At 43.0% G+C, this 27,114-nt stretch overlaps 1 protein-coding gene across 1 annotated transcript in view; it reads left to right on the top strand.

Annotated features, from left to right (window-relative positions):
• Positions 1 to 27,114, top strand: part of LOC147902982 (uncharacterized) — a 437,346-nt gene that overhangs the window by 179,026 nt on the left and 231,206 nt on the right. Inside the window, exons 22-23 of the mRNA XM_087373981.1 lie at positions 2,014 to 2,097; positions 2,207 to 2,308. Coding sequence (XP_087230107.1) covers positions 2,014 to 2,097; positions 2,207 to 2,308 — 186 coding nt within the window. The remainder of the gene's footprint in view (positions 1 to 2,013; positions 2,098 to 2,206; positions 2,309 to 27,114) is intronic.

The following is a 27,114-nucleotide window of genomic DNA, read 5'->3' as shown; positions in this document are numbered from 1 at the left end:
AACTCCCTTTTTGGAGTTCAGCTAGGTAGGAGAGTAATAGTTGCCAACTAGGTGTTGTTGGCCACTACTAGGTTTGTTTTCTCTTGTTGGTGTCATTGTGCAGCTCAAGAGAGACCTATCATAAATTTTTTTGGAGCGGGCTTGATGGTTTCATAGGTACTAGAGCTAGAGTGGCTTGGGATACTTTGATTCTTTCAACCCAAGAGAAAAGGCTTAATATCATTAATCTAAATACTCAGTGTACAGCTTTGCTTTGCAAGCTGGTTGGCAAGGGACTCTTGGCAGGATAGGAGCCATGGAAGGATTTCTTCTCACAATGCACTTGGGCTTGTATCCCTTCTTCAAGAGGTCAGTGGTTAGAGACACTTCATGTATCTTCATCTCAGCAAACCTCGAGGTGCTTTCCTCATCACTTAGGCTTCTATTGTGAGAGCTTGGCACAACTTTGTCGGTTCCTTGTAGAGGATTCTCCCCATTATGTATAATGAGATTGATAGACGTCCAATCATGTGGAATGACTTGATCTTGGATGATCATGATATACCTTTCGGTTTTCTGGTTATAGTGGTCCGAATGGGAAATAGGTTCTACTTTCAAAGGTCTGAATCATAGACTCTTGCTAGCTCAAGTGCCATGCCTATTCTACATCTCCTCGTGGCACCTTCAAAACATTTCAGCCTGCGTTGCTCTCCTATGGGCAATGTTTGCTACTGTGAACCTTGACCTCCTTGCTGCTATGTAGGCAGCCAATATTTTTGAAAATTCTATGTTCATCACAAAAAAAAACCAAAATTTGATAACCTATATCTTTTGATTGACAAGCCCAAGTTGGGTCATGTAGCATATCATATCAAATGGCAAGACATGATTAGATATCAATCATGTTTTATGCACCATTTAGTGAAGTTACATGCATTAACATAAGCATTTTATGAACTTATGGATGATTTTCTCCACCTAGAGCACAATTACCCATGTTAGACCATCTTTTCTCAAGGGTGAGGATGGTAGGATAGCCCACGTAGGTTTTTTTTTTTTCAAGGGAGGTCTCCCAAAAAAAAAAAGCATGCTACATAACAATTCTCTAGCTCTCGCTTGTCCTCGATGGGGACTAGATGGGGCTGGGATTCAACCATTCGAGCTCTTCTGGCTAGACCAATGGGCCACTTATAGAATCCTTTCCTTTGAGTCAAACAAGGAATCTCTACAACCTCCTTATATATTGAAACTCTCTTGAGAGGAGCGAGGTAAGTGAGAGTGAGGAAAATAAGAAGAGGGACAAAGGCAGGAAAGGATTGAAAAATGGGAAAAATCAGGGGGGGGGGGGGGGGGGGGGTGCAGAGGAGATCCCAGCTGAAGACGGAAAAGGAGGCACAATGTGGGTGCAATGGGGGTGCACATAAGGATTTTGAGGAGGTATTGAGACCCAAAGGGAGCCAAAACTTCCCAATGGCAGCTGTACAGCCTTCAAGAAAATGAGGTAACGAAAGAGGGGCATTGAGGGCCAAAACTGCCCAGAAACAGTTTTGCAGCCCACAAAAATGGGCACCAATAAGCGAAGTAGGAGCAGGAAGAAATAGCAATGGGAGGATGAGAAAGTGGACTGAACTGTGAGTATCAGAATTGCATAGGGGGTGTGGCAAGATCAAGCAAAAAAACAGGGGTCGAAAGAAGCCCATGAGCAAACAAAAGATGTTCACAGGCGGCAAAGGAGGAGCAAAAGAGGAAAGGAACGAGGAAGGAAGACAAGGCTAAATAAGGCCAACAGGGGGGCTAGCAGCAGTGGAAGTTCAAGAGGAGCTGCTGGAATTCTCTCCATGTGGCTTAACCAAAAAACCACCCCCTTTCTAGTAAATGACGAATTCTGTATTTTATCTGTATCTGGGAAAGTTTGTCCCTATCCCAATAGGTTGAGGACACCTTAATTTGTACCTATTATGAATGTAGATGGATTGAGAAGAATAAAATATGCATTTGTGATAATATATAACTTTTTAAAAAATTTGCTGGCAGGTGGAGCACATAGTTCTTCATTCATTTTGTACAGGTTCAAATGTCACAAGCTTTCGAACCATGAAAATCGATCCAGAACTTCAGGTGATGGCACTCGATCTCTCATAGCCTTGTAATCTGTCTAAGCTTAAATCCCATTATATTTTCTCGAAAACTGCAGAAGATTTTGCTGAGTTTAATTTTGGCCTTCAAGGCTGCGATTTCTGAAGCAATTGCACAAAAGGAAAGGCCACCTGCTGCACGAGTATCTGTCCTTACATTGATCAAAGAACCACAAGCAATCCCAGAAGATCAGGTGAAATTGTCCCTTTGATACTTCATGAATGTCTTTGGTTGTTCTGTTCAATTATCTGTGGGTGTGTGTTAGCACTTCAAGAAAAATTTGAGACTGTAATATGACATATTGACTTTGCAGCTCCACAAGTTGGAGCTCGCAAGAAGACTGGGGGTCTGTTGCTTGGACTTAAACGGAGTGTTAGCTCATCCTCACTTTAAATCCCATCCTTCTTCTCGTTGCTAGAAGCTATTTAGATTAGATCCTCTTGATGCTTTTATCTTGGTGGTTATCTAGATGTCATTTCCAATCATAGGATAAGATTGTAGATGATATAATTAGATATTAAGAGTGGGGGATGTGGCAGATCTAGGATATATTGAGGATATCACTATAGACATGAGAAACTTCACTCATTGATTGCATGTGTCGGGGGAAGAGATAAATATTGGTCCAATGGTCCAGTTTCATACATGGTAGGACTCTTTTTGTGTGAGGGCCAAAGGGCTTGGGCTACATAGAAGTGTGTGAGAGATAGCTTACGCTGAACAGCTCCAATGACCTTCAAGGAGTAAGGCACTTGTGGAGAAAGGAAGAAAGCAATGCAACAAAATACCACCAGCAGTACACTTGCTGGAAGGTTGGAAAATAAAGAACTATCAAAAAGGTAGTGCAATCCACTGCCTTGATAGGAGAAGCGATGACTTGGACCAGTAAGAGAGCAATGGTGATGGGACCCAAGCCTTGATTTGTGGTGAAAGAAAAAGGAGGGGAGGAAGAGGCTTCTTAAAAATCCAGTAAAGCAGAATGGTATTACAAGAATTGTGTAAAGAGTCTGCCAAATCTCTTCCACTATTCCAGGATTACACTATGGGCGAGCTTGTAGTGGCAGCAGTTAGGCAAGCTCATGTCTTTGCCTAGCTTCTCATCTGCTCCTCTTCCTGCCTTTCTTCTTCCCTTACACTATCAATTCTCTTCTCTGGCCAGTTTTAATCTCTTTGGCCATTGGCTACTTCTGGACTTCCAAGGTACTCATAGCTGCCTCGTGTAGATTGCTGATTCTAACACATATAAGCTATAATCCCATAGGTTGTATATAGTTTCTCCCACTGCTCACTGTCCCAGTGAATCATGGACCAAGTGGAAGAAATTAGCAGAAGAACACCTCAATATTACTGTTGGTAAGTGGTGGGAGAGAAGAGATGCATCATGACAAGAGGTGAGAACACAAGAATAAACCAAAAGTGTGTTCCATTTATTGTGAGAGAGAAGGCTCTCATTTATAGAGTGGGAGAGAGGGTGGCCTAGATCACAGGCACCTCTCCTACATCAAAGACAATCAGCCCTACATCATAGGAACTTCCTAAATCATTGGCACCTCCTAAAGAGGGCGTCTTCTACTGCTTCATCACCTGTGTCATGGTCCTAGATAGCACTAAGAGTGCTTCACTACACACACACTTTTTTCGGGGTAATCTTTGATTGATTATATTACATGAATAGCAACCTCAAAACAAGGTGCTACAATTACATCAACTGAAAATTTCAGTATATGCCAAAAAGACCTCATGATCTATGCAGCGGGTCGGCAAGCAATCAAAGAAAGATTGCTGCAGAGAACGCTTGAAAAATCCAAACAGAGAGAAAGTAGGATCACCAAAGACTTTACAATTCCTATATGTCCATAAAGTCCATAGTGCCAAGTAGCAAACCCAAATGGAGAAAATATGAAACTCCGATCTGGATGGATGAAACCCAAATAGCCAGAAGAACTTCCCAAACGGAACAGATGGGAATCTCGCTTGCAGGCGCTGTCGAAGCATATCAAAAAACTCATGAGAGCACGGACAATGCCAAAACAAGTGAGGCATAGTCTCCGAAGAAGCAGAACATCTGTGGCAAAGTGCAGGAGCAATGTGTTGATGAAATATGTGAAAGCTTCAAAGGACGGGCTGAAGAGGAAGAACAATGTAGAGTCCAATCCTCAAGCCTATTCTGAAGTTCCAAATGAGGTACCGGCAAGAACGGTTGGAGCATTTCTGAAATTTGATGCCATAAAGGACGATAATGAGCTCCCAAACCATATTTGCTAGTAGCCATAGAAAAAGATGAAAGAGTGCCATCATCCTGAAGTACATCCGCCACAGAAGAAATGCCTTTGAAAGAGAGAAAATAAGAACGCTTGGGTTCTTGTATGGCCAAAGGAGGGTGAAATACTTTGGACCAATAAATATTTTCAGCCATCAAAGAATTTCCCGACAAAGAATCCCTACCATTCCATTCCAAGTGCAATAAAGTATGCTTCCAATCAAGAAGCAAACGAGAGACAAAAGGCCAGCCTCTTGCCTTGAATAGAGCCAAATAGGAAATCCCACTGTGTAGGTTGCCAATGCCCAAAAGCAGAAGTATCAATATGCAATAAAAGAGAGCGGATCATGAAAGTCCAATGCTGATCCCCTTGCATAAACTGCAACATCATTTTCCCCCTGTGAGCAAGTATATGCATTTGAATATTGAGTATGTTCAGTCCCCCATGCATCTTTGGAGAGCAGAGACAATGCATAGAGAGTAATCTAAGACTTTTCTTGCCATTTTTTGAACACCAGAAAATTTCCATGATAGCAGACATAAAGGAAACCAGATCTGCCTTTGTGAACATGATGAGAGGCAGATAGAATTGTATGTATGCTATCAAAATGGATTGCGTTATTCGCAAACAAACATGTAATGACCAAGTTGCAAGCTTCTAATATTCAAGTTTTGCCCTCAACTTTGTGAGCACCCAATCAGTTTATTGAGAACGAGTGAGCCCCCAACCTAGAGGATAGCCAAGATATCGAATCAATTAAGAAGTTGGAACAATTTCCCCAGGCCACAAAAGACTATGCCAGTCTTTAGCATGCAACGGCAATAATTTTGATTTCTGAAAATTGACACAAAGATCAGCAGCCAAACCATATGTAGAAAGAGCCTGCATAATCACGGAGAGATCGCTTTGAGTATTTTTTGGAGTAAAGAAAGAATCATCAGCATATGCTTGAGCGATCATGCTACGGTTGCCAGGAATTTCCAATCCGTGCAACATGCCAGTGTCCAAAAGGTGGTCCATATATTGAAGCATGGGATGAGTGGCTATGGCAAAAAGTAAAGCACTGAGGGGACATCCTTACCGAACAGAACAACCAAGAGTCCAAGTTGTAGAAATATCCCCTGAAAGTATGCAGGTAGCTTTACTATCTTGATATAGCCAATTGATGCATTTTTGTGTCAAATCCCAATGCCTCATAGTTGATGAAATAAAGTCCCACTTAACAGTATCAAAGGCTTTGGCAATATCAACTTGCAATAGCAAAACATCCTGCTGCATATATTTGGCATACTTGATTCCAACATAAGCATTAGCAATGTTATCTGTGATATGCCTACGCAGAACAAAACCATATTGCGCAGGATGCAACCCATCATGTAAATAACCTTTTAGCCGATCAACAATCATTTTGGTAGTGACCTTGTAAATCACTGGCATAAGCGTGATAGGTCTCCAATCAGCCAAAAATTCACAAATTTGCTTTTTTGGAAGGAGTTTAACAAGACCTCTCTTCCATGTGTCTGGCATTTTCTGATTTTGCCAAGCAGAGTTCACCATATGCAGCAATGTATGCTTCAAAAGAGGCCAATATTCTAGAAAAAACTCAACTGTAAGACCATCCCATCTTGGAGATTTCCATCTACCACACGATTTGATTGCATCTGATAATTCCCTCTCAGTAAAAGGTTTCTCCAATTCCAAAGCTTGAGTAGTGGAAATAATAGGAGAAACATGCTGTAAAAGTGAATTTCTTGCAGACAGAACCTGTTGCGAGGGAGGATCTACAGAACCAAACTGCTGAGAGAAATGATGTACACAAACAGAAGCAAGCTGTGACCGTGATGTAGTCCATGAATCATCAGGCAGAAGCACCCTGCAAATGTTTGATTTTAATCTCTTCTGATGCAAGCTTTTAAAAAATTGTTTGGAAGAGCAGCCTTTATCTGTAAAGCTCTTTGCCTTGCTCTAGTCTCCCATTTAGCCAGTTTCCTGTGATCATTGATTTAAAGACAGTGTCTGGCTTGGCATAGTGTTGTTTGCTTATGCAAGGACAATGGATGAAGATGGCTGAGTTCAATGAGGTCTTGACAAGTCAATTTGGCCTGAGCAACAGTTTCTCTCAGAGTCTTCATGTAATACTTGCCATAACCTCTAATTACAACTTGCATTTTGGAAACAAAAGAATCCCATGCATTATCAATATCAAAATGGCTTTGAGAAGACAGAGAGTGAGATGCTTCAGTAACCATGGCCTTGAAAATAACATGCTGCAAATAGCTATTGTTCACAATCAGATGTCGCCTTTGAGGCAGTCTATCATTTGGCATATCATAATAAGATAACCTCAACCATAAAGGTGCATGATCTGAATGCACAAAGGCATAGTCAATCCACATTTTGCATGTAAAATCATCATTTTGTTGCGGAGCTACACTATACCAGCGATCCAGACGTGCCTGATAAGAAGAAAGGGCATTATGTTGGAAGGTGTAGCCTGGTGACAAAGGCTGCAATTCCTTCCAAAGATCAACCAAATCAAGATGCATCAGTAATTGAGACCATGCATGCCTTTCAGAGGTTAACATATGAGTATGTCCTGATGTATTGTCACCCTGTTGCGGAGCATTATTGAAATCCCCACATATAAAGGCATGATATCTCCATGGATATTGTTGCATGGCATGCCAAATTGTAGTTCTATCCCGAGAAGATTGAGGTGCATAGATAGAGGCAAATTCAAACACCTCGCCTTGAATGATGCATTGAAGAATAATCCATCTGCCTTGGTTGTCATTTAAAGCAATAACTGGCTGAAGCTCATGCTTGATCAGAAAGACTACACCTGAGAAACAATGCTCTCCAGCATAGAAGATATCATAGCCACAGTAATGACTTGTCTTTCCTGCATAAACATGTTGATTGTGTTCTTGTAATGCCACTATGTCAGGCTGAAATCTATTGATATACAGCCATACTGATTTCCATTTCCTACTGTCACACATCCCCTAAACATTAAGTGTAAAGCATTTGATATGAGCAGTCATATTTACAGATATTTATAGGAAAATAACAGCTATGTACAGCAGCAACCTTTAGGATGTCAACCCTGTATTTCTACCTCAGGGTCAGGGCCTCTTTCCTGAGAAGAAATATCCGCTTGAGGATGTCAACCCTGTATTTCTACCTCAGGGTCAGGGCCTCTTCCCTGAGAAGAAATATCCGCTTGAGGAGTGGACAGCAAAGCAGCAACCTCTTCTTCAGGGAAGAGGGTTCTGCTAGCTGTCACTGCAGCCCATGTGATCCCAATTCCTGAATTGACCTCTGGGGAGTTTCCACTAGAAGATGCACCATTCCAAGTGCGAGGGGGTGGAGGTCATCGAACGGAAATAACTTTTCTTGGACTTTGCCATCCATCAATCGGAGGTTTCAGTCCTTTTGTTGAGGGTTGAATAGCAGGAGGTGAAGGGGAAGAAACAGTCCCATTTGAAACCACTGGAGCTTTGCCTTTATTATGATTCACAAAAAACTGTCTATTACCTTTATTTTTAATCCCAATAGAGGCAGGAGCATCCTTAATGGGCATTTGAACAAGCAAAGTGGTAGGAGGCATTTTATGCTGACTCATTGGACTGCAAAGCCATGTGCCTAAATTTTTTACAATCAAAGCAAGCCCCTGCAAATAATCCCTATTTCAATTTATAAAAAGCACTTCCCATGTCAACATTGTTCACTGTGACTGAATAAGATTCTGGTGTGGGATTATCAGTATCCCAGAGAATGCAAAATCGATTTGAGTTGCCATTGGGCCTTGGTGGGCAAACCACTTTGCCTAAAGTCGCTGCAATTTCAAGCAAGAGTGAAGCCATGCATTGCGAGAAGTCTACAACTTCAACCCAGAATGGACATCGATGTCGGATCAAAGCTTGAAAATCCCGTGTGGGTGACAAAACATGCACCATTTGCTGCCCAAAAAAGAGAGGCGAATGTTCCAAAAGCATTTGCCTGTGAATCTCATCTACCATAATGACCTCAAAAAAACCTCTGGCTGCATAGTGTACCTTCCGAACAAACGAGCCAGCCAGTGTGCAGGTCAACCAGTTGCCTACCTCTACAGCAGGTGGCATCCGACCTGGGAAAAATAAAATAACTACATTTTTGGCATATTCTCTAACTGGATTCACAATTTCATCCACTTCAACCATGAGACCAACGGATGGAACAAAGTCTTTCCACTCTTTCCTTGTGTGCAAATCCTTCATGCATGACATCGTAAAACAGTTGTGCCTCAACAAAATCATGCACTGGGTCATGCTGACCCTCAGCCTACTTTTACTTTTTGCATTGAACTGATCGATCCTTTTCAAAAGTTTTTTCATAGGGATATTCAGCCATGTCTTTGGAAGAAGATGGAACCCAAAAAGGAGGTACCTGAGAAGTGATAGTAGAGAAAAAAACAGTCCCAAAAAAACAGCCCACAAAGAAGAGGAAAATAGTGTATTTGTGAGGAGAAGAAGGAGAAAGAGAGATGTAGGGATCGAGAGAAAAGAAAAAACAAGTTCTGTAGAGGACAAGGAGAAAAAAACCAGTAAAAATTTCCAGATGAACTAAATTTCAGAAAAAGAGTGAGGATTTTGGTGATGGAAAAAGTACATAGGACCCGGAAACCCAAGAGGAGAGGAAAGGGGAGTAGAGAGCCTTCAAAACCAGCGTATAGGGCGGTCCGTGCACCAAACCCTGCATAAAATCGACCCAAAGAGCAGGAAGTCAACTGACAGAAGCAACCTGAAGAAGGCAAGACAAGCTGTACATGCCGTACACCTTACGACGGAAGTGTGGCGGGCTGTACAGCAGGTATTTGAAGCTTCAAATCGCCTTTTTTTGAGCTCTGATGTAGCGCAATAGGTAGCTGAAGCAAAAGGGCTGGTTGGGGGAGGCTCTGGAGCTGATGGGAAGGCTAGAGCAACGGCTGCAGGTCCTTTCTCCTCTCTCTCTCACCCACACACACACACCACTTGATCTCTCTCTCTCACACCTGAAAGACACACACACACACACACACACACATATTTTTTGGGTGAAATCTTTGATTGATTATATTATATGAGTAGCAACCTCAAAACAAGGTGCTACAATTACATCAACTGAAAATTTCAGTATATGCCAAAAAGACCTCATGATCTATGTAGTGGGTCTGCAAGCAATCAAAGAAAGATTGCTGCAGAGAATGCCTGAAAAAGCCAAATAGAGAGAAAGTAGGATCACCAAAGACTTTATAATTCCTATATGTCCATAAAGTCCATAGTGCCCAGTAGCGAACCCAAATAAAGAAAAGATGAAACTCTGGTCTACATGGATGAAACTCAAATAGCCAAAAGAACTTCTCAAATGCAACACATGGGAATCTAGCTCACAGGCGCTATCGAAGCAGATAAAAAAACTCACGAGAACACGGACAATGCCAAAACAAGTGAGGCACACACATCTCTAAAGAAGCAGAACATCTGTGGCAAAGGCCAGGAGCAATGTGTCGATGAGCTAATAGCTGTCCAGATGGAAACACTCCCAAAAGAACTCGCCAAAAGAAAACCTGTTGCTGAAGCGGTACTTTATAGGCCCAAATTTGTTGTAATCTTTTCCTCCACCACTTGGCTGGGCGATGCATTCACCAAACAGAATCACCTCTCTTTGAAACCCAAGGTTGAGGCAAACGATTTTATACAGTGCAGGCACAGTAATCTGAGATAGCCTCACAGGACGAGAAGAGGACCCTAGAGAAGTCAAAGTCCAATCTTCCAGCTGGTCCTGGAGTTCCAAAGGAGGAATCGGAACAAAAGGCGAAAGCATAGAAGTAATTTGTTGCCACAAAGGACAATAATGAGAGCCCAATCCATATCTAGTGGCTGCCAGAGAAAAAGAAAGCATAGTACCAGCATCATCTATAACATCAGCAACCGAGGTGATGCCTTTAAACGAGACAAAGTTGGAACGTCAAGGTTCCTGTAAAGCCAAGGTAGGCTGAAAGACTTTCGACCAGTGAATGCTTTCAGCTCTCAAAGAATTCCCAAACAAAGACTGCCGTTCATTCCATTCCAGATGAGAAAGAACATGCTTCTAGTCAAGAAGCAGGAGTCAAGAAGCAGGCGGGAGACAAAAGGGCAGCCAGGGAAAGCGCCATCAATGCAGCCAAAAAAGAAATCCCATTGATCGAGTTGCCAAGGACCAAACGCAGAAATAGAGTGACGAGAGATCTAATCATAAGAGCCCAAGGCTGATCACCTTGCGAAAAAAGCAGCAACATTTTTCCCCTGTGGGCAAGAGACTATGCCAGTCTTTGGAATGCAAAGGGAGTAGCTTAGACTTCTGAAAATTAACATGGAGACTAGCTGCCAAACCATAAACAGAAAGGGCCTGCATCAAGGCACCGAGATCATGGGGCGTATTCTTCGGGGTAAAAAAAGAATCATCAACCTAAGCTTGAGTCACCATGTTGTGATTAGCATCCAATTCCAAGCCATTAAGTGATCCTTTAGCCATAAGATGATCAATATATTGTAGCATAGGATGAGTAGCAATGGCATACAGTAAAGCACTGAGAGGGCATCTCTGGTGGACTGAACAACAAAGAGTCCACTCATCAAAGATATCCCCAGAAAGGATGCAAGCCGCATTGCTATCTCTATAAAGCCATTAATAACCTGCTGCATTTTGGTCCAAACCCCAAAGCTCGCATAGTTTGCAAGATGAAATCCCATTGAACTGTGTCAAAAGATTTTGCAATATCTAGCTGCAAGATTAGAACATCCTGCTACGTGTATTTGGCATATTCAATCCCAATATAAGCATTGGCAATGTTATCTGTGATATGGCGATGTGGAACAAAGCCATATTGGGAGGGATGCAACCCATCATGCAAATAACCTTTAATATGATTAACCACCATTTTGGCAATGATCTTGTAAATGACTGGCATGAGCGTGATTGGCCTCCAATTACCAAGTGAATCACATAGCTGCTTCTTTGGAATCGGCTTGAGAAGACCCTTTTTCCATGACACAGGCATTTGCTGATTTTGCCATGCTGCATTTACCATTTGCAGTAGTTTGAATTTAAGAAGATCCCAGAAAGCAAGAAAGAATTCAACAGTGAGACCATCCCATCCTAGAGATTTCCATCTGCCATCAGTGCATCAGACAATTCCCTTTCAGTGAAGGGATGTTCAAGTTCCAAAGCCTGAGCATTAGACAGAATTGGATGAACATGCTGCAAAAGAAGCTGATGTGCAGACACAACCTGAGGAGAAAGAGTATCCACATGTCCAATATGAGTGGAGAAGTGCTGCACACATAAATCAGCAAGCTCTGAACGAGATGTTGACCAAGAACCATCAGGCATCCGGAGCCGACAGATATTGGCAGTCTGTCTTTTGTAGTGTAAGCTCTTAAAAAATTGCTTGGAAGAGCAGCCTTTATCCAAAAAAGCCCATTGTTTGGATCGGGTTTCCCATTTAGCAAGCTTTCTGTGATCATTGGATTGAAGAGCATAAGAGCATGCTTTTCTCTAAAGACAAAGGGTGAAGATGAGCAAGCTCAGTCAAACTCTGACAAGTAAATTTAGCATGTGCTACATTCTCCCTTGTGGCTTGCATATAGGATTTGCCATAATCCTGAATAACTGCTTGCACCCGAGCAACAAAAGCCTGCCAAGCATAATTCAAACCAATGTATATCTGACGAGAGAGAGGCTGAATAGCATCAGAGACCAAGGCTTTAAAGTCAGCATGCTCCAAATAACTATTATTAATCAGCAAGAGCCTTCGGCAAGGCAATCTGTCAGTGGAAAATTCATGTAAGGAAAGCCTCAACCAAAGAGGAGCATGATCCGAATGTGTGAAAGCATGATCAACCCGAATTTGACCAGTAAAGGCATCACAATGCTGTGGATCACAACCTGATACCATTTGTCCAAGTGTGCCTGATAAGAAGATCGAGCATTATGCTGAAAGGTGTAGCTCAAAAACATGGGCTGTAATTCCTTCCAAAGATCAACCAGGCGCAACTGAAGCAAAAAGTCATACCATGCCTGGTTTCAGAAGCCAACATATGAGTGTGGCCTGAGGTGTTGTCACCCGATTGAGGGGCATTATTAAAGTCACCACAAATGAAGGCATTTTGTCACCATGGATAGCTATGCATGAAGATTGGGGGGCATAAACCGATGCAAATTAAAAAATTTCCCCTTGAACAAGGCATTGAACAATAATCCATCTACCATGGCGATCATTGAGAGCCACAACAGGTTGAAGGTCGTGCTTTACAAAAAAAGCAAGCACGCCAGAAAAGGAGTGCTCTCCAGCATAGAAGATATCATAACCAGCAAAATGGCCTATCTGACCAGCTTACGTATGATGATTATGCTTTTGCAAAGCAATTATATCAGGCTGCAATTGGCTGATATGCATCCTGACCACTTTCCATTTGTGACCATCACATATTCCCTGTACATTGAGAGTAACACACTTCAGATGATCAAGCCTATTTATAGTTATGGGACAGGTATGTACAGCAACTAACGGGCTGTCTACGTCTGCATTTCCACCTCAATGTCTAGGCCTCTTTCCTGGGATGAAGCATCAGCCTGAGGAGAGGACAAAAGTGCAAAAACTTCCTCTTTAGGAAACAAGGTCCGATTTGCAGTCACAGCAGCCTAGGTAAAGCCAATACCAGAGTTTTCAGCAGGTGTTTTCATGAGAGGATGCACCACGAGAAGGCAAAGGTCGCCTGGGGGAGATCACTTTGCGAGGAGTTTGCCATCCGTCACTCAAATTTTTGTCCTTCCCTTGAGGTGGAGAGGACAAAGGCACAGGAAGAGAAGCATTACCATTTGAGACAGCCGGGGCTTTGCCTTTGTCTTGAACAGAGAAAAACTGTTTGACCCCTTTGTTTTTTACCACAGAAGAGGCATTTGCATTCTTATTCAAAGGCTGAACCACAAAAGAGGCATTTGCATTCTTATTCAAAGGCTGAACCATTTCAGCCTGCACTGACATCCGTGGAGCTTGGGAAGGGCATTGTGAAGCCATGTGCCCAAATTGCTTGCATTCAAAGCAAGCACATGCAAACAGCCCCCACTTGAGCTTGGAAAAGACACTCCCCATGGAAACATTATTAAAAGTGACCGAATATGAAGCTGGAGTGGGATGATCTGTGTCCCACAAAATGCAGAAGCGATTCGAATTTTCATTGGGTCGCAGTGGACAAACCACCTTACCGAGGGAAGCTGCAATTTTAGGTAGAAGAGAAGACAAGCATTGAGGAAAATCCACAACTTCTACCCAAGCAGGGCAACGATGCCGAATCCTGATAATCACACATACGCACACACACACACATTTTTTGTGAAATTTCTTTTGCGATATATTACATAGTCACTATCCCAAAAAGGGGAAAGTGCCCAAATATATCAAGAGAATATCTCAAAATATAACAAGTGTACATCATTGTCTATGTACTGAGTTTGCAGACAATCGTAAAAGGATTGCTGCAAAGAGTGGCTGAAAAAAGAGAAAAGTGAAAAGGTTGGATCACCAAAGACTCTATGATTTCTGTCCTTCCATAGAGTCCAGAGTACCCAATAGCGAATCCAATTGAAAAATAAATCAAACTCCCATCTAGGTGGGTGAATCCTGAAAAGCCTTTTTTTTTTCTCCAAAAGTAGCATTTAGAAATTTGGTTCTCAAATATTGCCCAAGGAACTCCAAAAACTCACGTGTGTGGGAGCAATGCCAAAGAAGATGAGGCATTGATTCCCACGGAGCCAAACATCTGCGGCAAACTGTCGGAGCTATATGCTTGTGTACCAAAATCTGCCCAGAAGGAAGAATCCCTAGCAAGACTCTCCACAAGAAAACCTGTTGTCGAAGAGGAAATTTTGAATGCCAAATCCCTCGCAGTCTCTTAGCAGAGATACAAGAAGCTAAGGAGGAGAGTAAGCTTGAAGACATGGATAACTTGATGCAATCCCCACCTTCCCAGACAGAGAGAGAAGAGATATTGATGTCCATGCTGAATTCGAGTCTGGAAGAAGTGGAGGAGGAGGAGTATATGAAGGTCATCCATCAGTATCCAAAGCTGGTTATTACCTCACATGAAGAGATCAGGGGTTTCAGATGTGAGCCAATGTACATTGAGCTAAAAGAAGGTAGCAGGCCTGTTTTTGAGAAATTGAGGAGGACACACAGAGAGCTTTTGCCTGTGCTAAGAGAGGAGTTAAATAAGTTGCTCAAAGCGGGGCTGATTTATCCAGTGGAGCATTCAGATTGGGGCAATCCAGTGGTAATCATTCCTAAGTACACAGGAGGATGGAGAGTATGCAATGATTACAAACCTCTCAATGCGGGAACAAAAAGCAATCATTATCCTCTTCCTTTTATTGATGATATATTGGACAGAGTGGCAAGATATGAAAAGTACAGTGTGTGTGATGGATATTCTGGATACTTCCAGATTTCAATTGCAGAGGAAGATCAAATCAAAACTACATTCATCACACCCTGGAGTTGCTTTTGTTACAGAGTAGTTCCATTTGGATTAAAGAATGCACCGGCATGGTATCAGGAGGATACTGATGAAGTGTTAGCCCCTTTCGTTGATAAATTTGTGAGAGCATTTCTGGATATTATATGTGTGTACAGTTCCAAGAGAGAGCATGCATGGAGGCTGGATCAAGTGTGCCACATAATGGATGAACCAGGAGGACAATTCAATCCACGAAAGTGTCATTTGGGATGCTCCAGAGTAAAGTTATTGGGATATATAGTGTCTCAAAACGGCATTGAGCCTGATCCAGATAACGTGAAAGACCTTATCTTACTTCCAGCTCCCTCTACATCTAAACAGTTTCAGACTTTTGTGCAGAAAGTGAAGTATATGACAAGATTCATACATTTAGTCTCTCGGCTGTTATATCCTTTGCAACAAGCTATGAAAGAAGAACCTCTGCAATGGAGTGAGGATTGTGAAGCAGTGTTCAATAGAGTGAAGGAAGTGTTGGGAGAGATTGCTTGTGTGAAAACTCCAGATTTCTCTCAGACCTTTTATGTGAACCCTTTATTTGGACCAAATGGATTCCCTGGCTTGACTAAGTCTGACAAATTCTCCTTCATAAGCACAAATTTAAATTTCATTTGCTAAGTATGGAAGCCTTGGCCATTGAATTTGTCTATTTTAAAGATAGCCATGAGAGGGTCTTACCTTTATGATTAGGCAGTGTCTACTCTCTTACAAATGGCTATAAATCTCAGCCATACAAGTGCATATTGCAAGCAATGAAATCAGAGAATCCTAGTATGGCATTTTTTTCACAAGTTTTGTCACTTTCCTATTGACATATCTAGGTGTTTCTTTCTTCTTCTTTTCTTTTACTTTACATATGAAGCATTAGAAGAGAAACAAGAGCTAGGCATTTTGAATAAACATAAGTAACTGAAAGTTTACTGACAGTAAATCGTCCTCAACACTCTTTCAAGCTTGCATCAAGCATCCAATCACCAAAACTGTCCAAAATTGTAGTGTAACAACAAAGAAAAGTGGAGACCTCATCCTGAAGCAAATTTTGTTAGAACATGAAGTCAAGTTGAGTTTGTTTTAGTGTGTTCTACTAGGAGTTCTAGTAGAGTCTTATGTGTGAGTGCCATGTGTCATATTGAAAGATATCCCATACACACTTTGGTATTCTAGTGTATATCTATTCTATATACGATTGTACTTGTGTGTCACATCAACACACATCAAGGATCCTACATCAAGCTTTATAAATGTCAGTCTTTCCATTTTGGTCTATTGCTCCTTTCCATTTCCTTTCGCTTTCATTATGTTTCCATTTAAGTATTATCAGACAAAAATTCTTTAAGCTCCATATGAAGCATGAAGATTCTCTTAATGCTCATTTGAATCATATGGGATCCCTCTCACCCGACTTGCTACTTTGAAGGCCCCTGTTGGAGAAGATGATCAGGTGGCTGTCCTCCTTTCTAGCATTGAGGATATTCCTCAATTTCATGATATCATACCAGCGCTTCGAGTAGCACGGGATATGTCCTTTGATGAAATGGTTGCAATGCTTCTCGATCATGAATGAAGGCACAAAGATGCCCTTAAGGAGCAGGCATTATATTCCAAGGGTAAATAATCTTTCAAACCTTTTAAATATACATACTGTAAGAAGCTTGGCCATATAGAGGACCGTTGTTTTCAAAAGCTTGCCAGACGACAATCCAAGGAGCAGCATGCTAACTTGGTTGCAGCTGCCACTAGAGTGAAGAAGAAGAAGATGACACTCTGACACCAACTCTTTTTTTTTTCCCAAAGAAACGAACCTTCTATTAATGCTTGAAAGACTTCATACAAAACAGCAGCCCCGAAGGTGCTGAGTATGGAAAAACCAACTGAAAGAAAAAACCGGCCTATTCCAAAGAAACACTTTTTCTTAGACACCAACTTTTGCTCTCACTGCTGATCTCTGAAATATATCCTTCCCTCAGGAGGTAGATGAGGATGATGAATATGTCTTCTAAAATATGTTCATGAGCTTGATGTATATGGGTGCTCTACGTTGGCTAGTCCTGAAAAAATTGAATGTAATAATCTCTTTGAATCAATAAAGGTTCGCAGCCTTGGATAGTCCTCCTAAAATGATGTTTTGCTATCTATGGTATATGGCTCTATGTCACCCCGTTTTGGAGCCAGGAGAGGGATGTGTTGTGGGAGCCATATATTGGCTTTGATAGGGTCTTTTTATCAGGCATGGCCGAGCTCCAAGATGTTGGTATATTCCTAGACCTATGAGCTGGTTATGTAGCCATGCTAAGACATGAGCCTCTAAGTCATGTTAAGTCTCATGCCATAAGAGTGATTGGATCAACCTCTGAACATGCTCAGACTTTAGCCTCTGAGTTACATGAGGTGCACAGATTAGTAGTCTATCATTGTCATGCTCTATTCTTTGTTCCATTCTAGTAGTCCCTCACCTTTCCTTCATATTGAGTCTCTAAGTCATGTTGAGCCTCTAAGTCATGTTGAGCTCATGCCATGAGAGTGCTTGGATCAACCTCTGAACACGCTCAGACTTTAGCCTCTGAGTTACATGGGGTGCATGTATTAGTAGTCCGTCATTGTCTTGTTCTGTTCTTGGTTCCATTCCAATAGTCCCTCACCTTTCCTTCATGGGGGGGTGTTAGAACATGAAGTCAAGTTGAGTGTGTTTTTTAGTGTGTTCTACTAGGAGTGTTAGTAGAGTCTTATGTGTGAGTGCCACGTGCCACATCAACACACATCAAGGAGTCTACATCAAGCTTTATCAATGTCAGTCTTTCTATTTTGGTCTATTGCTCATTCCATTTCCTTTCACTTTCATTATGTTTCCATTTGAGTATTATCTTCTTTCTTCCTAGCCTACCCTCTCTCTCTCCCTCTCCACCATGTTCCTTCAAATTTGAGAGGGATTTTAAAGACAGTGAAGCTTGTATACCAGCCCAGGGCCATTAGCAAATGGACAGGTACAAAATGACGCAATGTCACCCAGGAGAGCTTAAGCAAGCCCGAATGGTTTTTTGTCTATTTCTCCTCATCCACTGGAGCATTGGTGCTCAAAGTTCATCAGCATCTTCCTCAAAGGGTCGCCCAACAACAGCTAGGAGGGCTAGGAGAAATTCGTCTCCAGCAAGGAGAATTTGACGTGAGGTCGCCAGGCAGAGTAAGTGTCGGCATGGGCAGCAGAGAGGATATTTCTCTAATTTCTCTGAGCGAGAGGTGTGCCCTATCAAGGGGAAACTACAGCTGAAAGGGATCAGGAAATGGTGTAGGAACGAGGGAGAACAAGCTTAAGCGAAAATTGGGGCAGAAGAGGGAAGAAAATATGAAGAAAGAGAGAGATGGGAAGAAGATAAGGATGTGACAACTAGGGGACTAAAGTGTTTTCTAGAACCTAGAGCTCTGATACCACATATTGGGGAGTGGTGGGAGAGAAGAGATGCATCATGACAAGAGGTGAGAACACAAGAAGAATCCAAAAGTGTGTTCCATTGATTGTGAGAGAGAAGCCTCTCATTTATAGAGTGGGAGAGAGGGTGACCTAGATCATAGGCGCCTCTCCTACATCAAAGGCAATCAGACCTACATCATAGGGACTTCCTAAATCATCGGCACGTCCTGAAGAGGGCAGCGCCTTCTATTGCATCATTACTTGTGTCATGATTCTAGATAGCACTAAGTGTGCTTCACTACACACACACACATACTTTTTTTTAAAAGTGAAATCTTTGAGTGCTTTATATTACAAGATAGCTAGCCAGAAAAAACTGGTAAGCGGAATTAGTACATCAAGCAAAAATTTCCATGTAGGACAAATATACATCCTGATCTATGCAGTGAGTTTGCAAACAATCGAAGAGCGATTGCTGCAAGGAATGACGGAAAAAGAGAAAAGTAAAAAAAAAACTGGATCACCAAAGACTCTGTGATTCCTAGCTTTCCACACACACACACACACATTTTTTAGTGAAATCTTTTATTTCTGTGTGGGAAACCCCAAAAAGAGGTAAAACCCACCAAAAAGTACAAAGAAAAAATTTACAAGTAAAGCCTCAGAGCAAAATTCATGAGGCAGCCAAGTAAAAAGTTACAAGATCAAACTGGAGGAGAATCAACAAAACATCCTCCAGTTTCAGATTGTTGCTTTGTAAAAATTGATGCAGTGAAGAGACTGCACCATCAATGAAAACCACTTGTTTTTTGCCCTTGTGATTCTTCTTACTATAAGCTGGAAGTCTGAATTTTTGAATCACAGGGTCAAAAACTTGTTGCAACATAGGATGAAAAGACTCCAGAGAAAAAGAAACATCTGTATCCTGAATAGAAAGAGACTCTGGCACAATCTTCACAGTCATAAGAACGGGATCAATATCTGTACTCTCTGAAGAAGGAGTATTGGATGAAAGAGCTGCATTAGATAAATCATGAGTCAGCATGTTAGCTTCAATCGGGATATCAACTTGAGAGAGAGCATGTGAAGCATCCTGTATGATCCCCTCTGCAAGGGGCACATCCATATCGTGAGGAGAAGAAGGATGATGGTGCACAACAGGGGTACATTCCTAAGCTTCTTTAGCAAGAGGAAGATTGACCTAAGATTTATCTACCTTCCTCCTGTAGTGCTTCGGAGCAGTAGAAGAAGGCTTCTCCAATGAAGCTGTAGCAGAAACTGGAGGAGAAGGGAGAGTAACCTTGATAGCTGAAGGAGCACGAGTAGTCACGAGTAGTCCTGGATGTAGAAGGACAATCACGTGCAAAATGACCAACTTGTCGGCACCGATAACATGCAGTTGGAAAAGATGCAAAGTGCAGCCTGATGCGCATCGGATGGGCAAATCCCAAATCAAGATCCAAAGTAGATGGCACGGGCTGCATCATATCCCACAAAACACAAAGGCGAACATCACGGGAAGATTGCAAGAACTCATGTCGCGGAACATGAAGAGGCCTCCCCAAAAGTGCTGCAAGAGTAGGAAGATGCTGAATAAGAGGCACAGGCAGCACTTTGAGAGTAATCCAGACCGGACAGTGTGTCAGAAGGGTAGCAGATGGATCAAAAAGTGGATCCCAGGGCATCGCATAAGCAAAGAAACCAGCCCCAAGAACACCAGCACGATTGACAAGTCGCTCCACCACATCAGTTGAAGAACAGTGAGCATAATAAAACCCTTTGCCCAGAAAGACAAAGGAGGAAATACAATCCGAACCCACTGCTGCTTCAGCCCACCGACGAAGATGAGCTGCAGAAAGAACTCTGCCCATAAGTAGAGACAGACCCCAAACAGTTGAACCTGTCGAAGACCTGAAACCTGAAAGGCAGAATCCAAAGAACAAACAAAGGGGAACCCAATGAAGGAACATCTGTAATAGAGGCTGAACATAACTGGCATAGAAGATCCAGCTGAAGGGAAGAAGAAGGGCTATCTGTGAGATCAAGCTTCGCTGATTTGAAAGAGCATGAAGGAGCCAAAACACCTGACTGCTACTAGATGCACACATGCACCCTAGAGTAAGCCCTTGATCATAAATATCCCAACAATTACATCGGGAGTACATCTCTATCATAACAACTTGTGGGGTTTGCAAAATTTCAATTGTGACATATGTGCATGTGCAAACCATAGTAGTAACTTGGATAAATCTACTTGTTACCTGCCATAGATCCTCTCCACCCTCATTCATTGCTTCTGTCTACCCTCTGATCCTCACGCACGTCCTCTTCACCTTGCCCTGTCTGCTCTTTGCCTTGATCCTCCCATTCTTCCTTCCTGCATTGTCAGTAATTTTCTTGTATGCCTTTGAACCTCGTTTTTTCCCCCCTTGAGAGAAAAAATGTTAATGCTTGAAAACACCATACAAGTTAGCTTCCAACCGGAGCTAACGATGATAATGTACGATGAAAGAAAAGAAACTGGATGTCAACCAAACCTGTTTCCAGGGAGCCCAGCTCACTGCCTCGGATCTCTCCAAAACATGGGCTAATAGCCAGGGTGGCAGTTTATACATCCAACGAGTACCATTTGCGGAAAGTGTGTAAAACATGCCTACAGGCCAAGCCTTGCAAATGCGCTCCCGCCTTGTGGCGGCCGCACATGAACCTGGAGTACTATGCTCCCAGATGGTGCGCAAAGTGAAAATGATGTCCTGCCAAATGGTGACTAGGTAGCAATAGATGGGACCTACTGGCCCACCATCACATGACTACATTGGGCGACCCACATGTTTCAAGCAATGATGTTGGAGACCATCTCCCGGACACTATCCTTTGGCGACAATAGCGAGTGTGCATGGGATGGAGGTAATGTGTCATAAATCTCAATCTGGGAGACCTCCTGGCCTTGAATCCCATAAGCACGCAAGACTGGGGATCGATAGTGAAGGTTGTGGGAAAGAATATGCACTTGAATGTTAAGGATATTTAACCCCATGTGCATTTCTAGCGAACAGAGATGCTATAGCGAGAGTGAACTCAAACTCTTCTTGCCTTGCTCAAATAAAAGTTTCCTAAACGGTGGACATAAAAGAAGAAAGTTTTGCCTTGCTGAACTTTATCAGAGGCAAGTAAAATTGAATATAAGCTACCAGAATCGATTGAATAATTCGTAATCTGACATGTAGAGGCCATGTTGTCAGCTTCCAATATTCAACCATTTTTTCCAATTTTGCTAATATCCAGTCAGCTTGTTGGCGACGAGTAATCGACCAACCCAAAGGATAGTCCAAATGATGAACCATCTGATTGGGTGGAATAATTTCCCCTGGCCATAAAAGAGTATGCCACTCTTTTGAATCCAATGGCAATAACTTAGATGTCTAGAAATTCACATGAAGACCAGCCGCCAACCCATATAAAGATAAAGCCTGCATTAAGCAAGATAGATCATGATCTGTACTTTGAGGAGTAAAAAAGGAATATTATGCATAAGCTTAAGCAATCAAAGTACTGCTCCCTTGAATTTTCAAACCATGAAGCACGTCAAATGCTATGAGATGGCCATGTATTGAAGCATGGGATGTGTGGCTATGGCATATAGGATTGCACTAAGCGGACAGCCCTAACGGATCGAACAACAAAGGGTCCATGCTTCAGAAATATCTCCAGACAGCGCATGCAAGCAACTTTGCTATCACTGTAAAGCCAATAAGTAATATGCTGCAATTTCTTCCCAAAGCCCGATGCATGCATAGTTTACAAAATCAAATGCCTTGGCAATGTCAACTTGCAGTAACAAAACATCCTGCTGAGTATATTTGGCATATTCTATTCCAACGTAGGCGTCCGCAATATTATCAGTAATGTACCTGCGAGGAACAAAACCATATTGCGCAGGATGAAGGCCATCATGTAAATACCCTTTCATGCGATCCACCACCATTTTACTGATGATCTTGTAAATGACATGCATAAGGGTAATGGGCCTCCAATCAGCCAAGGATTCACATATTTGCTTCTTAGGAATAATTTTTACTAGCCCTTTTTTCCATGAATCCGGGATGTACTACTTTTCCCATGTATAGTTAATCATATGCAGCAAAGTTGACTTGAGGATATCCTAGTATGCAAGAAAGAATTCAACTGTAAGACTACCCCATCCTGGAGATTTCCATCTGCCATAGGATTTTACCACATCCGATAATTCTCTTTCAGTGAAAGGACTTTCCAGGTCTAGAGCCTGAACATGAGAGACAATGGGAGAAACATGCTGCAATAATCGAGTCCGTGCTGCAAGAACCTCTTGTGGAGGATCTATAGTCCCAAATTGCATGGAAAAATGATCCACACAGGCTGCAGCAAGTTGGGATCAAGAAGAGTCCAAACACCATCAGGCCTACAAGCCGGACAAATATTTGTAGATTAACAGACCACTCGGGGCACGAACTCTGCCTCTGGCTGACTCATATAGGCTCATCACCCCCCATATCAGTGTCTCTGGAATCTGTAGCTCCTGCAAGCTCTTGATCATGCGGGATCGTGGGACAATGTCAAAGGCCTTTGGAAAGGCTACAAAGCATGCGTAGACTTTCTAGTGTCTAGACCTCGCGTCCTCAATGATAGGCCTCAATCCTCAGTTGATGGGACAAAAGTTTTATCTATCCAACGGCGATCCTCAATGCATGTGAGACTCCTCTATCCTCAAGATATTGGGGTCTAATGATGAATCCCTCCTCCAATACTCTTAGGAAGTGGTCACGATAGAACTGGATGTTGGTGGGAAGCTCCTGGTCCCCCCCCCCCCAAGTCCAAGATGTATGGGCCATTTGGGGGGTATGCAGGGGTCTTCATAGGCAGCCTCTACTGGGAGGACTATTTTGTTCAGGGAGTGGAGCAGCTCTGTGTCCTTCTTGGAGTCCTCCACAAGGTTGAGGCAGCGCCTAATCCTCAGTTGATGGGACAAAACTTTTATCTATCCAATGGCGATCCTCAATGCATGTGAGACTCCTCTATCCTCAAGATATTGGGGTCTAATGATGAATCCCTCCTCCAATACTCTTAGGAAGTGGTCACGATAGAACTGGATGTTGGTGGGAAGCTCCTGGTCCCCCCCCCCCCCCCCCCCCCCCCCAAGTCCAAGATGTATGGGCCGTTTGGGGGGTATGCAGGGGTCTTCATAGGGAGCCTCTACTAGGAGGACTATTTTGTTCAGGGAGTCGAGCGGCTCTCTGTCCTTCTTGGAGTCCTCCACAAGGTTGAGGCGGCACTTTCAGCCTCAGCCTTGTATTTTTCCTAGGTCTCTTACATGAGAGTTTGACTTTGCCCTATTTGCATATTTGTTTTTTCTCATGCTTTTCATGGTGTAATTTTCCCTTGACCTTTGCTTTAGGAGTTTATTTCATGCTTAACAAAAGTTATTTTCTTTCGAGCAAAAAAAAAAAGTTAGAGATCTTGGGTGTGTGAAGGCAAATGGTGGAGAAGGGGGAGAGAGAGGGGGTAGGTTAGGGAGAGAGAGAATGATATTCAAAGAAAGACATAATGAAATAAAAATGAAATGACTAAGCAATGAATAAATGAAAGTACTCACATGTAGACCAAAGAGCTTGTAGCTTGATACTTGATTGATTTGACACTAGACAAGTACAGCTCTTATATAAGAGCACACACACACATATGAACACCTATGCATATGGGATAGCTCCCAATGTGACATGTGGCATCCATAGGACACACTAGAACACACCAAACTGACTCAACTTGGCTTCATATTCTAACACCCCCCCATGAAGGCAAGATGAGAGACTACTGGAATGGAATTAAGAACAAGACAATGACAGTCATCGAACTATGCAATGACAGTCTAGAAATAGACATGGCTCCCATCCTATCTCAGAGGCAAGTGAGCATGGCTCAGAGGCTAGTGAGCATGGTATATAGACTCTGAGGCTCAACTAACATGGCTCATAGGCTCATCATGCATGGATGCATGACCAACTCAGAGGTCTAGGAGACTAATGCACCTACATCTTAGAATTGACATGCCATGCCTGATAAATAGACCTACCAAAGCCAATGCATGGCTCCCACAGTACATCCCTCTCTTGGCTCCAAGGACTAGTCAGGGACATGGAGCTAAACACCATAAATATAAAAGCAATACATCATTTTAGAATGACTATCCAAGGCGGAGAGCCTTATTGACCCAACACACATCATTTATTCCATTCATTTTTGGAAACAACCTAGGGGAGAGTACCCAAAATATATGGATAATCATCTCCATCTTCCTGTGGAGGGAAAGAGATATTTTGGATATCAGCAAGTAAGAGCATGAACTTGTGTTGGAGGATCGTCATCTTCATCGTCACTCGTGGTGGCTACAACCCAACTGGCATGGTCCTTAGTTTGCTAATGGCAAGCTTCTAGTAGCATCTGTCCTTTGTATGACCAAGCTTGTTACAAAAGGTACACTTGAGAGGCTTGAATGGATTGACTTTCCATGTGCTCGTGTAGGCCTAGGCTTCCATCTGCTAGTGGAGGCAAACGCCTCTGTAGTATATGAAGAAAGAATCTTTGTTCCGGTGATATTTTTCGAGAAGAAGAGTTGCCATATCATCAAAGGTAGTCGTAATCCTAAGTATTTCAAGATTATGCTCAAAGCAAGTGACTCCTTCCATACTCTTCATGAGGACAGCCATTTCTTCCTCGTCGTCTAGGGGACACTTCAAGCTGGAAAGTTGTTGCACAAGAGATTGCATTTTTGCTAAATGTGCACTCAAGGTATCACTATCCTCCATTTTCAAATTATAAAATTGCAACTTCAAGAAAACCTTGGATTTTGTGATTTTGTTACCGAGTTGTGTTGCTTCCATGTCTTGAGTTGTTGAGGATCCGTTGTGGGAGCACCATCCTCAATAGCATCCCATACATTTTCTTTCATGAGGAGCAACTGAACCTTAGGCCAAGTAGGGAATCCTTCCCCCTTGAACTTCTCCACGAGCAATGAGTTGGAGGAAAGAGATGTCATCATGAGAGAAAGAAAGAAAGAAATAAATTTTATTAGAGTCTTCGAAAGACTGATGGGTCTATGAGACTGAAAGAAAACCTGATACAAATCACAATAAGGGTGGAGCTACTGAAACGAGCATCATCACCCGTGCTGAATCCTAAGTCTGATCATACATAATCAAATACATCTGGATGTAACAATGAAAGAAAAGGACTGGAGCGGAGCGGAACCTCTGTATGTCATGTCGCCCTGGCTGGTGCATAGCCGGTGATGGGACGCTGGTGCCCGTCAAGGGGTGCCGTGTGTCTCGGTCTCCTGGACGAGGCTCGACACAAGATCAGAGCCAGCGTGACTCTCGTGGGACGTATCTCGGGTCTAAACAATGACAAGAAGAAGAGTGATATGTGTGTCCCCTTGATGTCTCGTGTGTCGTGCTGGGGTCATCGGGTCGGGGTCTCTCTCACGTCTGCGGCTAGAGACTGGACGATCAATGTCACTCTATGGGAAGAACTTTGTGATCCTGTTCTAAGAGGTGTCTGATGATGTGGCCAAGCCCGGTCGCCTGAGTAAGTACTCTTTGTGTTGGATCCCCTCGTGAATCAAGGCCGCGAGGCATCTCTGATCTGGATAGGCGAGGAATTTGGAAAGGAGCCCGGAGTCAGAAGAGATAGTGGTAGCGACCTCGGATCTTGTGTACACTAGGCACCTGAAAATAAAATGCTCCTCCGACTCAACCTCCTGACAGTTGCACAATATGCATAAGCGATGCTCCCTAGGAATCCCCTCTGCTCTGCCGCTCTATACGGAGGCGGTGTGATGATATCCGAAACTGTCCGATGGAGATCCATAGTGAGTGAGGCATATGAAGCTCAGTGTACCCCGGTGGTGTGATGAATCCCTCCGAAATACGAAGACAGTAATCTTTGTAGAAACTCAGCTTCACTGGAAGCTCCCTTGGCTCCAACCAGGTCCTAAAGGTGTGTAGCTGCAGGAGATCCTCTTGAATGACCTGGTTGGTGTGTGGCCCGATCGGGATGGTGGGTGGGAGTATCGAAGGGGCATCTAAACTGTACTGAAAAGGAGATATCCTATCGATGTGAAACCCTAGTCTCACAAACCATCTGTGAGTCTGTTCATACCAACATCACTCGTCTCCCTCTGCTGCCAACCTCATGGAGGAATCGAGAGCCAACCATGGCAACCTTTGTCTCCCTGATGTGCAGTCCCCATATGATCTAACCCGGTGTAGATATGTGATGGTCTGAAAGGTTGCATCTAGCTGGAGTGGAGAAGCACCAAACTCGGCTTGAATGATGTGATGTGGTACAAACGGTTTCCCCCTGATCATCCGTGAGAGCATGAGGATCTGTAGGCGCTCCACCTGTGTCCACTCTATCTCCGACATGTCAGGCCCCCAACAAGGGCTGCCATACATACCGGCTGGTCGGACCAAGGAGTCAAAGAGAAGAGCTTGGTCCGAGGGTCCTGGAAGTGGGAGTGGAAGCATTGTCTCTCTAGCCGAGCCAGTGAGGCATATCCCCTACTCAGTCTGGCCTGCAGCGCTGGTCTCATCATGAAGATCGGGTTGGAGAAGATGACCCCCAAGTAAGTGTATGAGGATACAATCTCAACTGGTGACCCACCGAGAGTGAACTGCTTCCGTTGCATGTTTGGTCGAGAGGTGTTAAAGAGCATGACCTTGGTCTTGTC

The sequence above is a fragment of the Dipteris shenzhenensis genome, chromosome 4, assembly GCF_047967505.1.
Source record: "Dipteris shenzhenensis isolate YYH24624 ecotype China chromosome 4, Dip_SZ_1.0, whole genome shotgun sequence".
Classification (NCBI taxonomy): domain Eukaryota; kingdom Viridiplantae; phylum Streptophyta; class Polypodiopsida; order Gleicheniales; family Dipteridaceae; genus Dipteris; species Dipteris shenzhenensis.
The sequence above is the reverse complement of the archived record's forward strand: the minus strand, read 5'-3'. Positions and strand labels throughout refer to the sequence as shown.